The 16,848-nt window shown below is 45.7% G+C and overlaps 2 protein-coding genes across 8 annotated transcripts in view; one reads left to right on the forward strand and one right to left on the reverse strand.

Moving 5' to 3' along the window:
* KIF21B (kinesin family member 21B) overlaps positions 1-13,232 on the forward strand; it is a 67,842-nt gene extending 54,610 nt beyond the window's left edge. For 3 of the 5 annotated variants that reach the window (XR_014157686.1, XR_014157687.1, XR_014157688.1), the window contains 8 exons: positions 2,045-2,181; positions 3,003-3,183; positions 4,005-4,169; positions 4,415-4,532; positions 5,929-6,099; positions 7,679-7,878; positions 8,544-8,758; positions 9,619-13,232. Coding sequence is in view for 2 of the 5 variants with exons in the window: in XM_081866600.1 (XP_081722726.1) it covers positions 2,045-2,181; positions 3,003-3,183; positions 4,005-4,169; positions 4,415-4,532; positions 5,929-6,099; positions 7,679-7,878; positions 9,619-9,673 (1,027 nt within the window). In the remaining 3 variants the exon portion in view is untranslated. The remainder of the gene's footprint in view (positions 1-2,044; positions 2,182-3,002; positions 3,184-4,004; positions 4,170-4,414; positions 4,533-5,928; positions 6,100-7,678; positions 7,879-8,543; positions 8,759-9,618) is intronic. The other 2 variants (XM_081866600.1, XM_081866599.1) reach the window with 1 other exon arrangement.
* Positions 13,233-13,234: 2 nt separating this feature from the next.
* INAVA (innate immunity activator) overlaps positions 13,235-16,848 on the reverse strand; it is a 42,219-nt gene continuing 38,605 nt past the window's right edge. For all 3 annotated transcript variants that reach the window (XM_081866614.1, XM_081866616.1, XM_081866615.1), the window contains one exon: positions 13,235-14,964. In XM_081866614.1, the coding sequence (XP_081722740.1) occupies positions 14,872-14,964 (93 nt within the window). In that variant the 3' untranslated portion in view covers positions 13,235-14,871. The remainder of the gene's footprint in view (positions 14,965-16,848) is intronic.

Raw genomic sequence — 16,848 nt, forward strand, 5'->3', positions numbered from 1 at the left:
CTAGAATACCGGAGCAATCACCTTTTCTCCCTATTGACCTACCACCAGCCTTTGCCAGCCTAGTGTCCTCCTGGTCTTTAGGGCTACCACTCCCTTCAGCCCCAGCAAAGGCTACCCTGCATAATCAGTACAATTGTCTAATGAGGCCTTCATGGTTGTGCTACAACCTTTTGAAGTACAGGTAGTGGCCATTAGAACGGGAGGGCCTTTTCTGCAGTAGCACCCTTATTATAGAACCACGTTCCCTCCGAGTTTAGGTGAGTGCCCTATCGATGCTGATCAGGCATCCTTTAAAAACTCACTTGTACTCCCAAGCTGGACCTTGGTCTCAGTATATTATCACTTTAATTCTGCCCTACTTTTTCACTGCATTGCATTTCTATATTTTATATGTATTTTAACAGTATTGTACACTACCACTTCTCAACTTTGATCTAGGAGAAAAGTTTTGTGTGACGTGTTCAAGCCTCTAACTCACTCTTATGTGATTTATTTTGGGGGGAAGGGGCTTCATTCCTTTTTTAAACTTTATGTGTCTTGGTGATCCCATGTATTCAAATAAGAAACTGCTGCCAACTTTCAGAGCCGTTACAAAGCTTGTTGCCAGGAAGGTTTGAAGTGTCTCCATGTTGACCACAAGGTGGTGCACCAATTTCATGCCCGACTCAGATGGAGACAGTTTAGAGAAGAGGAGTTTGAGTTGTCAAAGTTACTAAGTTTATAGGCCTAGAATAACATGACATGCTGCTAGGTGGGACCAAGTGGATTATTAAAATAATTGCAATCATTTGGACCCATGTGTTCATTTCAGAGCAAAAAATAAAGGAGATTTTCGTTACTTACAAAGGGTCAGTGCCTCTCTTGGCATGTGGTAACAAAACTATATTAGTTACATTGCGCCTTGATCTTGCACAGAGAGAGTTGGAGGCTGAAATTTGAAATAATATTTCAGAAACAAAGCAGCCAATGCAGTAACTTGGAGCTGTTGATGAGGAAGGGGCTGTCACTCTATGGATGCTTTGCATGCATCAGGTTCCATGTTCAGTGATATCTCCAGGTGAGGCTGGCAAATATTCCTGCCTGAAACCCTGGAGAACCACTTTCAGTCAATGTTCTGAGCTGGATGGATTAATAGCATAAAGTAGCTTCCTGTGTTCCCATTCAAAGCTGCATGTAAATACACACATTCTGACGCTCAGGATTGTGCATTGCAGTTTTCAATTCCATTAAGAACTATGAATACACAAAACATTAGTTGGCTTTAATATAGCAACAACTAATAGTTTATTTACACCCCGCCTACTATGGGCAGCTTCCAACATAATATAAAAACACAACTAAACATCAAGCATTAAAAACTTCCTGATACAGGGCGGCCTTCAGATGTCTTCTAAAAGACAAATCACTGTTTATTTCCTTGACATCTGATGGAAGGGTATTCCACAGGGCAGGCGCAACTACCAAGAAGGCCCTCTGCCTGGTTCCCTAAAGCTTCACTTCTAACAGTGAGGGAACCAGAAGAAGACCCTCGGAGAAGGACTGAGGTGTCCAGGCTAGAGGTGGAGATGCTCCTTCAGGTATACAGGGCCGATGCTGTTTAAGGCTTTAATGGTCAGCACCAGCACTTTGAATTGTGCTTGGAAAGGGGCCTAAGCATGTGTCCTGTAGCCCTGCTATGCAACCTATGTTGCCTCTTGGGGAAAAAACACTTGAAGAGCATTTGAGTGGATCAGCTTTCAGCATAATACTGACACCAGTATATAACCAATGGTGGAGCATCTCACCCTTCCTGTAACTTGAAGATGTTTGTGCCCAGAACTTTGTGACATACTCTTCAGCTTGATTCTGCATGTGCTTGCCTGCCTGTCGCTCCCCCACCTTTCCCCCCCTCTTTTAAGCTTAATGTGGGTCTGGTCCTTCTGGCACGCCAGTGTCTCCTGAGCAGTGTGATTCCCAGGTGCATGATCGGTTACTCTAAGGATGCCTGATTGCTGCAGCTGCAGGAACCGTCTCTCAAAGCATTTCCCTTTTTCTCCCATGCAAGGGGCATTATCAACCCTGTGGGAGGCTCCAGGAGTGCCCGGACAGCTCCACTGCAATGCATCTCTGTGGCAGAAGGACACACCAAGCCTGTCCTGTGCCTGGATGCTACAGATGAATTGTTGTTCTCTGGATCCAAAGGTGTGTGTTTGAGAGAGGGGGTGGGAGCTGCTTTTGGTGGCTTAAGCCTGGTATGAATGAACACAGAGTCAGAAGTTCTGATTGGAGCTTTTCCAGCAATGTTCAGAAATGGTGAAAAATTAAGCATTTTCAGGGATGGTGGAAGAAAAAGTATACTATTGCCTTCCCTGCCCTTTTACCCTAGTTTTGCTGCTGAAGCAAGTTGCTCAGCAACCTTCCCCCCTGCCCCAGTACCTCTGTTTGAAGGACTCTGTGTCATGATGGAGCTACATCACCCCAGGGACATGGTTGACGGAACTAAGCTGCCCCCATGGCTGCAATTGGGACAGCCATTATCCCCGCCCCTGCAAGCAGTGACGTTAAAGTGCTTCACATGTGGAGTAGCCACTGCATGGAGACAGTTTTGAGCAGGCTCAGTCTGTATGGTATATCATGTGACAAGTGCCCTCTAGATACATTGCACTCCCACTATTTTCCTTGGTGAGTCAAGCATGCATGTGCCTGCTCACAGACATGGGCATAACAAGTGTAATGTCTCTTTCCAATAAATGCAGTGGGTGACAAAAAAGTTAAGGATGACTATAAAGACAATGGCTGTCCCCCCCAAAAAAAAGAAACTTCTGCAACTGCTGAACCTTTCAAATTTGAATTAAAACCGGCTGCTTTCCATCTTATCTGCTGTATGTCCACATTTTAAAATATTAGTCACATCTTAGAATCACTGAAGAATTATGTTGCTTAGGAGAGAGTGGTGGTTTCTGCTCTCAGATGGGAAACTAGGGCACTGCTGGCACAACTGAAGTTCTCTCTTCTTTCCAAAGATCGGAGTTGCAAAATGTGGAACTTGGTGACTGGCCAGGAAATTGCCTCCTTGAAAGGCCACCCTAACAATGTGGTTTCCATAAAGTACAGTAACCACTCTGGCCTGGTGTTCACAGTCTCTACCTCTTACATCAAAGTGTGGGACATCCGGGATTCTGCAAAGTGTATTCGTACTCTCACGTAAGTACTTGGCAGCTTTCTGTTTTGCTGCTTTTGAGTTTTTTGAAGCTTCATTTGTGGCCTTGTAAGGTTTAACAAAGTGGGGTTTAAGAGCATAGGCCATTGCTATCCATGGTCACACAACATTGTGCCAAATCCATTGCGCCATAAGGCAGGGGAAAGTGAACTGTGAGATCCCACAAGCTGCTTCTGATTGCTGATGTTTGGATAGCATTGTATCTGCAGGTGCTCCTCACCTGCTTGCTGGTCTACTATATCCTGTTTTGCAGTCTTCTATATCCTGGTCTACTATATCCTGGGCACAGCCTTGACATCTGACACAGGGCCATCTCTCTACCCACCAAACTTGCTTCCTCCAACATCTACAGGCCAGATTATGCATGTCATTTGTCACATGCTTAGTCCTACTGTGCAATGTGCAAGGATGAACATAGCAAAGTCACATCAGGACAGTCCCAGTCAAGGAGCTCCTGCATTGACTATTCTTAAGAATAAAAAATGGTACACCAGGTCTAATCCTGTGACAAACCCTCAGTAGGCTCTCCTTTCAATCTGCTAGAACTGTTCCTCTGAGGAATAATTCCTTCCAGGTGATCTGTGGGTTTGAAAACATATTGCTGTTCCTGGTCCTCATGGAGTTGAACCCTCCCGAGCTCTTTATTTTGGAGCTGCTTTTGTCTGAGTAGCCTCCTCCGAAAGGCAAAGGCAAATCTGCAGTCTCTTTCTTGCTGCCCTGCAGCTGAACTCCATTCCTGCTTCTGTGAGACTTCCCTTCCTCTTTCCTCTGTGAGACTCTTTTCCTCTTTCTCTCCCTCTATTAGTTCATCAGGCCAGGTGATTGCCGGGGATGCCTGTGCTGGGACCTCTACCCGCACCATCACCAGTGTGCAAGGAGAGCACCAGATCAACCAGATTGCACTTAACCCCACAGGCACCATGCTCTATGCAGCCACTGGCAATTCTGTCCGCATCTGGGAGCTAAACAGGTGAGAGGGGGTGAACTGCCTACAATTCCAAACTGTTTGGAAATCTGCAAAAATGCCCAGAAGAGAATGGCAAGAGACTGTTGCCCATGACCCAAACTCCTCAATTACTCACACTGAAGAACTTGAAACTCAACCCCTTTATGAATACATTTAGTATCTGGGCATTACTTGTGGAGCATTTAGCCTTGGGGGGGGGGTTCCTGCTGTTAATTTCTCAACACTACCCTTTCCGCTTTTTTGACTAGGTTGCAGCCCATTGGGAAGCTGACAGGCCATATTGGGCCAGTGATGTGTCTCACGGTGAACAGGACTGCAAGCAACCATGACCTAGTCATCACGGGATCTAAAGATCACTATGTCAAGGTATTGGACATAATAATTACGTTTTGCTGAGTTCACTGTTAGCAGCATCCTTAGTACCCCCCCCCCCTTTGGCAGCCCAACTATCTGTGTCTCCTGTCTTTACAGAGCCCTACAAAATACTCAAGGTCAAACCCTTCCCCCCCCAATACACACTTCCATTTCCAGACATTTTGTTCCACATAACCAAACATACAGTGGTGCCCCGCAAGACGAATGCCTCGCTAAACGAAAAACCCGCAAGACGAAAGGGTTTTCCGATTTTTTAGCGGCTTCGCAAGACGAATTTCCCTATGGGCTTGCTTCGCAAGACGAAAGCCCATAGGGAAATCTCCGGGACAGCGGGGAACCCTCTTCCCACCGCAAGCCCCGGGAAGAGAGGAGAAGCTGCGTGCCTTCCCCTCTGTTCCCGGACCTGTCCTGAAGGCTTGCGGTGGGAGGTCCGGGAACAGAGGAGAAGGCGCACAGCTTCTCCTCTCTTCCCGGGGCTTGCGGTGGGAGGAGGGTTTTTCCTCCCCACCGCCAACATTCAGAAGGCTGTTCTGAAGGCTGGCGGTGGGAAGAAAAGCCCTTCTCCCGCCTCCAGCCTTCAGAAGAGTTCCCCGCAGGGCTCCCCAAGCTGCAGATGTCTGCCCCGCGCGAGGGGCGCTCTGCTTCAGAGCGTCCCTCGCACCGGGCAGCAGGCTGCTATTCGCAGCCTAGGCAGCCCTGCAGGAACTCTTCTGAAGGCTGGCAGCGGGAGAAGGGCTTTTCTTCCCACCGCCAGCCTTCAGAAGGCTGTTCTGAAGCCTGGCAGTGGGGAGAAAAGTCCTCCTCCCCCCCCCCCAGCCTTCAGAAGAGGTCCGGGGACAGACTGTCCCCGGACCTGGTCTGAAGGCGGTCTCCCTAGGAACGCATTAATTGATTTTCAATGCATTCCTATGGGAAACTGTGCTTCGCAAGACGAAAAACTCGCAAGACGAAAAACTTGCGGAACCAATTAATTTCGTCTTGCGAGGCACCACTGTACTTAGGGAAGAATTCAAAGTAGCGCTATGTCAGTTGTTCCATCATTGCAAGGATTTCAGCTTGCTAGAGGAAATGAGTCCTCCTCTCCTCCCACAATATGCCATTCCGGGGGCTATTCTCCCCAATCAAGTCAATTGGGTGGGGTGCATGGGCAGAGAAGGGGCAGAAAAACCCTGTTTCACCAGTAGAAGTCATCTCACAGCCTTCCATTAGCAAGACTCATTGGTTGAATCCATTCCCTTATTTTTAAGAGTTACTCTGGAGCAGGGAAAGCTATAGGACTATCTAGCACAATGCCTACTTTTCTGAAAGCGGGGGACACTGAGCCCAGGGTTAACTGCAGGTTGAATCTGGGCTGCGGATTCTTATTTTGCCACTTCTCATTTTGCAGATGTTCGAGATTGCGGAAGGCATTGTTGGGAACATTGGCCCCACTCACAACTTTGAACCCCCACATTATGATGGCATTGAGTGCCTAGCTATTCAGGGAGATGTTCTCTTCAGCGGCTCCAGGGACAACGGAATCAAGAAATGGGACCTGGACCAGCAGGAGCTCATCCAGGTAAGAAGGATGATAGGGAAAGATGCTGGGTTTTCAAAGACAGAGGCGTTATACCATTTGTGTGGTGTGAATTGTGCTGAGGGTGTCAATATACAGTTGGTGCATAAATTCCTCCTGTAGTGCAGGGGTAAGAAGGCCCCATGCTGATATCCCTGAAGGGGGCGGACCATGAGGCCAGTGGAAATTTTAGATGCTGAAATTCAGATAGTGCATGTACCCCACACACATTAAATTTATTTGCAGCAAGTATGGCCTCTGCATATGTATTCCAGCCATGATTGTATTGAGCTCAGTAAGCCTCTTCGAAAAAGCAGGGTGGTTATTCTACAGCAGGCATAGGCAAACTTTGGCCCTCCAGATGTTTGGGACTACAATTCCCATCATCCCTAGCTAACAGGACCAGTGGTCAGGGATGATGGGAATTGTAGTCCCAAACATCTGGAGGGCCAGAGTTTGCCTATGCCTGTTCTAGAGAGAGGATGAGCAAGGACCAAATCTCTTGGAGCACTGACTTGCTGGCAGTATCTAGTAGAACCTGGTGTCCTCCAGATGCTTAGGGCTACCAGATTAGGGAAAGCAGTTGTAAAAGAATCCTACTATCTTCCTTTAATAAGTTAATATTTCCATTGTATATTTTCCCAGCAGTCAAACAACATTGGCTCTCAAAGTCTTGTTGGGGGTCTTATGGCCTATGTGTTGTATTATTTATTATTCTAGCTATTTAGTGGTCCTTGACTTGGTTATCTAGTTTACTACTGGTAACAAGCACAATTAGTCCCAAGGCCAAGTGTGCCAAGTTTGGGGAGCTTGGGGCAACTCCCATAATCCCTAGCCATTGGCCATGGTGCCAGTGGGAGTTGGGGGTCTAAAAACATCAAGCAAGCCACAGATATTCCACTGCTGATCTATGCCCTTCGGTGCACTATTTTAGAGTTAAATGTGGGAAGGCCAAGCCAACAGCCATTCTGAGTGCAATCCAGTAACTTCCATCTTTGCCAAATGTGTCACATAAGAACCAAAGGAAGGAAGTTGTCCTGGCTTAGTTAAGAATTGGAATCCCTGTTGAAAGGGTTGGCCCTGCTCATGCAGAATTCTCCTCTTCTTGCTGCAGTGTTCACAGTTTTCAAGTGTGTGGCCTTGCTTTTGCATAGCCAGTTCCCCGTTTCAAATTTAGCCTCAATTCCAGGTAGTGATATCGATCTGCAAACATTTGTTCAGGTTTCTGAGGTGTGTCAGCTGGGTGTCCTCATTTTAAGACTGTTTACATTATTAGGAACAAGCCCAATGAAAGAATTCCCCTGCATTTGCAAGATTGGTGTGTGGGCCAATTGGGTTTTAGCTGCCACTGTGCCATAACCTTCAGGACAAATTAATGGCATGGTGGCATTATTTTTATGGCACAACCAACACCTACAATGAATGGCAGTGTTATTCCAGTTCTTCTTTAGTATCTAGTCCACTCCCTTGGGCTTTGTTTTAACTCCCAAGTCATCTCATTCAGAAATCCGTGGGTGGAAGAGTTTTTGGGGTGTGGCAACAGTCCCTTGCTAACTCAGCTCATTGTGACTCCTGTTTCTAGCAAATCCCAAACGCACACAAAGACTGGGTTTGTGCGTTGGCCTTTGTGCCTAGCCGGCCCATGCTGCTGAGTGCCTGCCGTGGTGGGACAGTGAAGGTCTGGAATGTCGATAACTTCACCCCCGTTGGGGACATCAAAGGGCACGACAGCCCCATCAATGCCATCTGCACCAATTCTAAGCACATATTCACAGCTTCCAGGTGAGTGTTGAGGGCAAGGGCTTCTCTTTACCATGAACTCTTTGCCCGCTGCATCCCATCATGTGTAGTCAAGCTGCTCAAAAAATGAGGTGCCACCAGAGATGAGCTGGTTACTGGCCCAAGCACCTGGTTGACGGAGGAGCCAGAGGAAGCCATTGCTTCTGTGTCTGCCCTGCTCACAGAGCCATAGTGCAGTGGTGTCCATCTCAATACCAAGGAATGGCTTTTTCATGGCTCTTTAGTTCACCTCTTCCTCATCACATCTCCAGCGAGATTCTGCATGGTGCTTCCTTGTTTGTACCTAAGGTTGATTTCTGGCACTGCCCCTTACAAAAGGGTGCCTTGCTGTAGTAGCCAGTGATTAGCACCTAAGGACATAGCTCCTCAACTGAGGCACAACGAGCTGGTTTGTCCCAGCAGTCACGAACTGAACTGAGCCGCAGGGACTCTTGGTAACCCATCACGGTCCCATGGAGATTCTGGCAGAGCAAGGGCCAAAGACTTGGCCAGAGGGCTTCCCCAGGGAGGGCAACCCAGGCCCCACCACTCACTCTATTCCCCTTTGGAGTCTCTAATCTCCTCTTTTCCGACCATGTTTCTTTTTTCCTTTTCTCTCTTCCTCTCTCTGTCTCTCTTCTCTCTCTCTCTGTTTCTATGTGCCACAGTGACTGCCGGGTAAAGTTATGGAATTACGTGCCTGGGCTCACCCCCTGCCTTCCACGACGCGTCCTTGCCATCAAGGGCCGTGCTACCAGTCTGCCTTGACCCTCCTCCTGTCTTCTCTACTCTCCTGCTCACTTTTTCTTGCTGTGTTCCCCCTTCTCCTCTTTCTCGTCCCTAACCCCTTTCTCTGCGAGCTGATCTCAGCTGCTTCTTAACGGTATGCAATGCTTACTTGCTTTTCTTTCCCTTTAGGGCAGTAAGTGGAGGTGTTTTCCAAGGGAGACATTACTTCCCAGTTCACCTCCAAAGTGGGCATGCAAAAAAAACCCCATCTCACTTTCCTCCTTGACATGCCTGCTTGGTTGCATTATTAAGGCTGCATGCTTCACTTGGAAGCCTGTCCCACTGAAATCAATGAAGCTAACCTCTAATAAACTATGTTTAGGGTTGGCGTGATTTATGTGGAAATTGTTCAGTTTGATTGTGTGTTTTTTAATGTTTTATTTATTGTTTATGACTAATTTTGTTATGTTGCAGTTACGCATTTCCCTTCATGTTGTAAGCCACCTTGAGCATGGTTTGAACTGTGGAAAGGTGGCATACAAATAAAATTGTGTGTGTGTGTGTGTTTTGTGTGTGTAAATGTCAATGGGGTTCATGTAGGGGGTGGGGGAGTACAACCCCCAAGGCAGGTCCCAATTTGAATTCTGGTTTTGCAGTAAGTGAAGGTGTTTGAATTTCCCTCTTGCTTTAAACAGGGCATTTGTTCTGGAATAGCCCATGTGCCTACATGGTATCCTTGGGCATTGCAAGAGAGTGAAAGGCAGGAGGGGAAGGATTTGGGTGGGAAATCAGCACAGTGCCCAGATTAAGGAGTGTGGTCCAGATTGGGAGCCCATGTGGCTGCTTTTCCTTCAAAATGAATATTCACCTATCTACTAAGCACACTTTTTACAAGCATGTTATTTATGTAATCTGTGGTTTGCACCTCCATTTTCCCTTTATCTGAGCTTGTTCAGTGTTTGGTTCTTGACTTTCTAAATGTCATATTCCCACCTTTTCCTCTTCATTCCCCAGTGACTGGACAGTGAAACTCTGGAGTGCAAGGAAGCTACTGAACAGCACAACCTAGATAGAACCTGGGGGAACTACTTGGACATGGTGACTGTGGTGGAGGTCACGAGAAGACAAGATGTGGCGCTCTTGTTGAATCTGGCTTGCAAGGGTAGGACGTGCTTGGCTTCCTACCAGAATCTCACACACTCAGGGCTTCAGGAAAAGATGGCACCCTGGCTTTTTGGTACCATGTGCCCCAGTGAGTGAGTTGGTTGGATGGTGCGAGGGAGTCTTCTTTCCTTTCCAGTTTCCATGCTCCATGTCTCTTTGCTTGGTAGGATTTTGCAATGACACTGAACTGTGAAACTCCCACCATGGCATTGCCAGCCAAGGAGGAAGGTCAAGCTGAGGCATCTGAGAGCATTTCTCCCATCAGAATCCACATGCCACCCAAACAGGCACACCCCCCCCCCCAGGCTATGTGAGAAGCTCTGCAAAATAGGTGGTTTTAGGTGTTCATAGACCAAGGAGGTTTATCAAGGAAAGATGCAAGAAACCTCATTCCTCACTCCATCACGCCTGAGCAATCCATACCCATCGACTCCTATGGCCGCATGTGCCCTGCTTATGGCATTCCTTCAGAGCTTAACAGTGAAACTGACCAGAGGAAATCTAAATATGCCAGCTGCTTCCTGGATGTGTTTCCTGCATAGCTGATTGTTGTGTTTTAGAGGGTATTTCTTGTTCTAGTTAGATCTTTCATGAGTGTTAATGCGCTGGCTTCCTTTCTCTTATTTCCACCACTGATGGGCTGTGTGTGTGTGTGTGTGTGATTTTATGAAGGGGGGAAGGGTGGGTGGCAAAGTTAGCCACCTTTTTTTAAATGTTAAGCACATGTGATATTTCTCAGTTTTCACTCCAAAAGTAGAATCGCCAAAGGTTTTCATTTTCAAATGCTTAGAGCCCTACCAAGAGAACATAAAAAAGAAAAATCTCTACTGTATAAGTGAGGCCTGTCAAATGGGTGATGGATAATATGGCATTTGGATTATCACTTTTTCTTCAACTGTGGAATCAAGATTTCTGTTAGTTTGGAAGAATGGTTTCTTTCTGTGTTCCAGCTTCAGACTTGAAATTGTAATGCTGGTCCCTTTTTTCATAGTGCTAGATATCCCAGGAGGGGAAAAAAAAGATGTGAGCTCCTGGAATATGTTTTTGGATTCTCCCTGGGAAAGTCTTCACAGGCAGCCTGGGGGAAAACATGCATTATTTCAATCTGTGAAGCTGTTTACATTGTCCTGTTCCAATACGAGAAAATAATAATGGCAACAGAAATTGACTCTCTCCCCTCAGGTGGAGAAAGGACCCTTTTAAGTATTGGAACAGAAATGTGTGAGTTTTTTCTTTAGATTTTTAACAGGGTAAGAAACACTTGAACAAGCGTGTGGTGATGCGTTCCTGAGTTCACATTTCCCCAGATGTGGGATGATGAGACTTGCCCTCTTAGTCTTGCCCCATCACCTGTTTACTTACACCTGCTTGGCATCCGTTCACGTCAATACTCATGTCTTTATAATAGACTCTGCAACGAATAAGCAGGAGAAGCTTCTCTCTCTGTGCTTCAATCAACTTGAATTTTCACTGGTGGAGTTTCAACCTACTTAAGTGTTCTCATGGACCCTGTGTGAGCATCACTTTGCAAGAGATGAAGCTTTCTGTTTGTGTGTAACACAGCAGGGCTGTCCCAGCCCTCACTGGAGAGTCACAGAGCACTCCTCAAAACCTTCGTTTCCTCACTTGGTTGTTAATATGTGGTATAAATGGACTTTTGACATGCATTGTGCTCTCCTGACCAAGGACCAAGTTCATGCCTCAACCAGCAGACTTGGGGTAAGCAGCACACTGGTGGACCATTCCACAGCTCTGCCCCCTGGTTTATAGGAGTCTTCTGCTCTAATAAACTGGGTTTGGGTGTGAACTTCATCCACTCCATGCAGTGAAGCTGCAGATTCTTCCATTGGGAGTAGGTTATTGTACTGTAATTCTGTATGGGTGTTCAAAAGGTTCTGTGTATTGTCTTGTGCATTATTTGGGGCTGGGGGAGCAAGAGGGAGAGGGTTGTGTATATGTGCACGCGCATGAGTGAAATTTTAAAAGGGTGAGGGCTTGTTTTGAGTTAACCTACCTCATGGTCCAAGGTGTCTAGTTCTACTCTTCGGGGGTTTTTTATGTTAATAAAACTTGAATTAGTCTGGGGAACGCACATTACCACTGACCCCTAAGTCCCAAAAGTGAGATGAAGGCAAGGTGAAAGCAAGTGTGCTTTGCCTTTGCTGTTGACCGATTTACATTCAAGCTCACCGCTTGTACTGTGTCCACCAGCAGCACCAATTTTAATAAGCTCTTCTTAAATGTTAAGACTGATATTTATTGAATCACTGTGTCCTTTGCAGTCTTCTCGTGACTTAGCATTCTCAACTGAGAATAACAGAGAGGTCCAAGTGATTCAAGCCTTGGAAGAGGGACCATCTTCCATCGGTAATGAAATCAGCACAATCCCCACGCCTTCACATGGCTACACGAGATATCTTGTCCGATATTTTCAGAAGCTTGTAGTCCACCTGTGAATGTAGTTGCCTGTAAAAAAATATATTCTAGGAATACATTGTGAATTAGCTGCACACAGTTCACCTAAAACTTCCTCCATTCTTCCTTGGAGGAAGTCTGTTTAGTACAAGAAATATGAAATGTCTTGTAAAGTATTACTTGATATACCTGAAAGCACTGTGCCCGACAGCACTCTGCTTAACTGTTAAATTATTGACCATATTGCCATATAGTCCCATGTGCCTCAGTGCTATTGCTAGCTTTTTAGGTATGGGATTATTTTTTCTCATATTGAAGAAGCTACCCCCTTCTCTTTATTTTTTAACAGTCCTGATCCAAGCAACGTGACAAAGTGCAAAACCCTGCAAATGAAATTGGGTGCAAACCAGGAGAGCCATTTTACCTCCTATGAACAGTTACGTGAAGCACAAGGTGGGAAGGGTCAGAATAAGCAAGCTGAAAACATCGACTGCTTTGAGTAGCCCTTGGGAGTAAATGTGCATGCTCATTAAGAGGACACTGTCATTAACGAGATTCAAAAGTGGGTTTGCACAACCTGCTTGATTCATCTAGCAGCCCTGGGAAAATCTCTGCCAGATTCTCCTGGTGTTCTTAAGGCTTTGCTGCTGGTGGTAGGATAACATGCACCATCCCTGCATTCCAAGAAAGGACCTGGGGTGAAAGACGCCCCCCTAAAGTGCATCAACACCATAGGCCCGTTTGCTCCACCTCTTGGTTTATGTATACATATATAATCATGTTTCAATTGACAGGTGCCTTTTCTTGCCCTGAAAGGTGTTTTCTCCCCCTCAAGGCTGGCGTGTGTGTTCAGGGCTTCTTTGGGGGTTTTGTACCATCAGGCAAAATGGTCACACGTATGTATGTGTGTGTGCGTGTGTACATGATAAGGTGTGTAATTATTTTATACCGCTATGTAAATAGTGTAAGTTATTTAAAGCTCCTGCTGTACATGGTTTTCCAATGAATGTGTTTGTTCCTCCTCTTAATAAATAAACATCAAAACAAGATCTGAGAATAATTATTTTTAATAAAAATAAAACAGGCCATTAAGTGTAAGTTCAAAAGGCTCTTTCAGTGGTACGAAGATTGAGCTGATGAGGAAATGGATATTGATATAGGTATGAGCAAGTGGCTCTGATCTAGGAAGTTAAAAACAAACAAACCCAGAAGCAACGAGCCTGGCCAGAATTTAAGTGTCATCTGATAACTGTATCTTCATGACCTGGCTTTTTGCCTTTTCTGTACTTAATTAACAGCACACTTTGGGGCAACAACAAAACATTGTTTTTGACTGTTTCTAAAGAAGTAATTAAAACAGAGGCAATTCCCAAATGATGACTTGCAAGGATTAGAACACACAAGGACTCAGAAAAAGCATCCTATTCAATATAAAAATGTTCAGGTAGATTTAACACTGTTTTGAGCTGAGTCCAAGTAACTTTAATAGTTGCACATCATACATACGGTATTCCCTCTCCCTCCACTGGCAAACCTTGTACAAATAAGTTAATATTAAGAACAGTGTTGGTTGCAAATACCACACACACTTGATCATCATGATACCATAATTAGTGCTTTAACATCCCTAGGTTACCCCAGAAGCAAAGACCAGTATTAAAGAGAGACGGGTACTTAGAAAAGACCCCATAGAAAGTAGTAGAGGTTAAGCAAAACATCTTGTCTTTGTCCAGTCTAGGATTGCACGACAAATTAAGTACAAACCTGGCATCAGGAGAATCTGCTTTTCTTTTTCAAAACTGACATTTCTAGCCTTAAAAGCACGAAGGCTTATGCCCATTTTTTTTGCCATGACTTGTAAGTTGAAAAGGATCTGGGCTGAGACCAAACAGAGTCACTCTCAGTTCCTTGTGACATGCTTGTATAATGAGAAACCCCTTCCACGAAGTGATGGGTTTCATACAAAGATAGAGCCACACATGAAAAGGGCTCCTTTTAAGAATCGTTGTGATGTAGATACAGAACCAAGAACATGGCAAATGCTGTGAAAAGCAGTTGTGAAGTGAAAACAATAGGGAAAGGGCATGTGCACCAAACTACACTTGGGGAAGCTTGCTTGCCTCCATTGCCTGTTTGCTACATCACACTACTTTATGCAAGAATAAAGAAGACAACAGAGGCTCCACATCTAGCACATGTGAGGGCAGGCAGATTCTGCTTCCGTGGGGGAAAGAAAATTCATGTAGTCAGGCTTGGCTCTTTTCTGAAAAGCTATAAAAAGTTCTCAAGTTCTTGCTTTCATAACCTACAGCCGGCTCCCAAGATCTTTCCACCACAGACAGACGTGAATAAATAGGCAGACAAGCAAACACTAGTTAAGAGGGGTGAGGGATCTTGCTGTGCTCTGTATTCCGCACAGGACAGAAAACCTAGCTGTCTGTTACAGTAGTCTATTGCATCAGTTCATCACAGGAACAAAGGAAGAGACTGAGCTATATAGTCTCACATAGGTTGCAGAATAGCCCCTAAAGTGTTCTCTTTAATAAAGCAGGATCAGATGGTCGAAGAACGCACCAAAGTTTGACACAAGCCTCGTCTTTCCAACCTGGAATGGGGAGACAGGTCGGTCTAGGCAGCCAGCCTGCTGACATTGCCGAATTGCAGGAAGTCACGGTGATTCAGCAGTCTCTACACCTGAGTAATGATTTCTCCATTTTCTGGCACGTAGACCTGCACAGGGGCTCCCTCAGGAGACCGTTTCAGGATATGGACACGGGGAACCTGGAAGGTTAAAAAAAGGAGCCTCTTAATGGAACTGCCGCACCAGCACATCTCCCCAGTAGCAGCAACCCCACCACCACCAAATACAGTTTCCTTCATCAAACATAAAAGCATTTGTTGCAGCTGATGGTCACTTCCTATCTTGATTGCCTCAGGAAAATGTGGCCCATTATGTTTCTCCATGCCTATAAAATCAATTCCTCCCCCACCATTAAGCGCAGTGTAAAAATAAAGTTTCCAGGGCAATCTTTCCTATTCTTTCCATTCAGTGCCATTAAATTAAGTGTCTTTAAAATGCTGTGATGTTTTCCAGCCATGATTACCATTCATGCTTTCACCTTTGGGGGTTGAACTAGAGGACCCACCACCTAGAGAGTCATGGAAAGGTGGTGCTCTGGCACTTTTCAACAGGGCTGCAGCACCTGTGGCCCTTCCAAAGAGGCTGGGACTCCCAGCAGCCCCAGCTGGCATGGCCAATGATCAGAGATGATGGGCCTTGTAGTCCAGCAACAAATGGAAGACCACAAGCTCCCCATCCCTGCTGTAAAACAACTAGGTGTCTAGAGCATCCTAAAGAATACACGGAAAAAGCTGAGCCCCTGCAGGCAAATAAACAGAGCTTGCCATAGCTTTATGCATTAAGGAGGACTAAAAGAGGCTCTTAAAAGTAGCAATATTGGCATAAGATGGTCTAACTGACTACAAAGCAGCTTCTTATATTTATATTGCCATGCATGGGTGCAAAACCAAAACAGCTACTAACTATTAATCAACGTGAAGCTTCCACGGTTTCTACCCATTATTCACAGGCATGTCCAGAGGAGCACCCACTTGCAAACTTGAGAGTGTGAGCTCACTCTCAGAGGGGTGGCTATTTTAGTCTGTTGCAGCAAACTGGCATCTTAAAGACTTAATAAAGTAATGAGCTTTTGTGGACTGGAGTCTATTTCAACCGATGCTTATACAAGGAGATTGTCCTCATGGCTCCTCCTTTTAGGTGAGTAAAGCTCCCCTATCTCTTGAATGGGGACCACAGATTTAAATGAACTGGCCAAAGGAGGTTTGGAAACAGCGTAACTGGCCTCTAGGACTCACAAATAAAACTACCTGAAAATGCACATGTGCCCCAACTGATGGGCATAGAACTGCCAGGGATTTATCTGATGCTGCGTGGTTGGGTGGTTTCCTTGTGCTGAAGATGGATTAGACAAACACATAACGTGCAATCTATGGTCGCTGTCTTCTCTTGCTCATGCGAATGCTTCCTAGCACAGCAAAGAGTTGTCTGATTAAAATTTCACAGCTCTGTTTCCAGGTGAGGGGAGGCACGCATTGAAGAGGATGGGAGGAATCCAAGGGCAAGCTCTTGCTCGCATGGTTGTGGGCTTCTGCCCTGTGCTGCAGGCGAGGGAGATGCCCAAGGAGGAGAGAACTGTGCTTCATTGTGCAACAGTTTTGCACATCGAAAGAACATAATTCTCCAAGCGGAACCCCCCCCCCCGCCACCAGGATTCATATCTTTCAGAATTCCTCTCACTGACTATGTTTCTCAAGGAACAGCGTGCAGAGTTGCCAGAAGGCAATGCCGTTCTCACCAACCATCAGAACAAAGGAGCAGCAACATAACCTTTTCCTATCTAACAAACTGCCCAACAAGCATACAGGTAAAAAATACAGTAAAGGACCCATGGACAGTTAAGTCCAGTCAAAGGCGACTATGGGTTTCGGCGCTCATCTCATTTTCAGAACCAAGAACTAGAGCAAGCTTAAGGACTACTGGACTTTACTGAGGTTCAAGGAAGTGGATACTACTTAATGTGTTGTATTCAGTGCTTGTCCTACTTAGAGCTGACCCACTGCCATTAAGGAGCCTGTCAGTCTTGT

Source organism: Podarcis erhardii, assembly GCF_964252035.2.
Source record: "Podarcis erhardii genome assembly, chromosome: 6".
Lineage (NCBI taxonomy): Eukaryota > Metazoa > Chordata > Lepidosauria > Squamata > Lacertidae > Podarcis > Podarcis erhardii.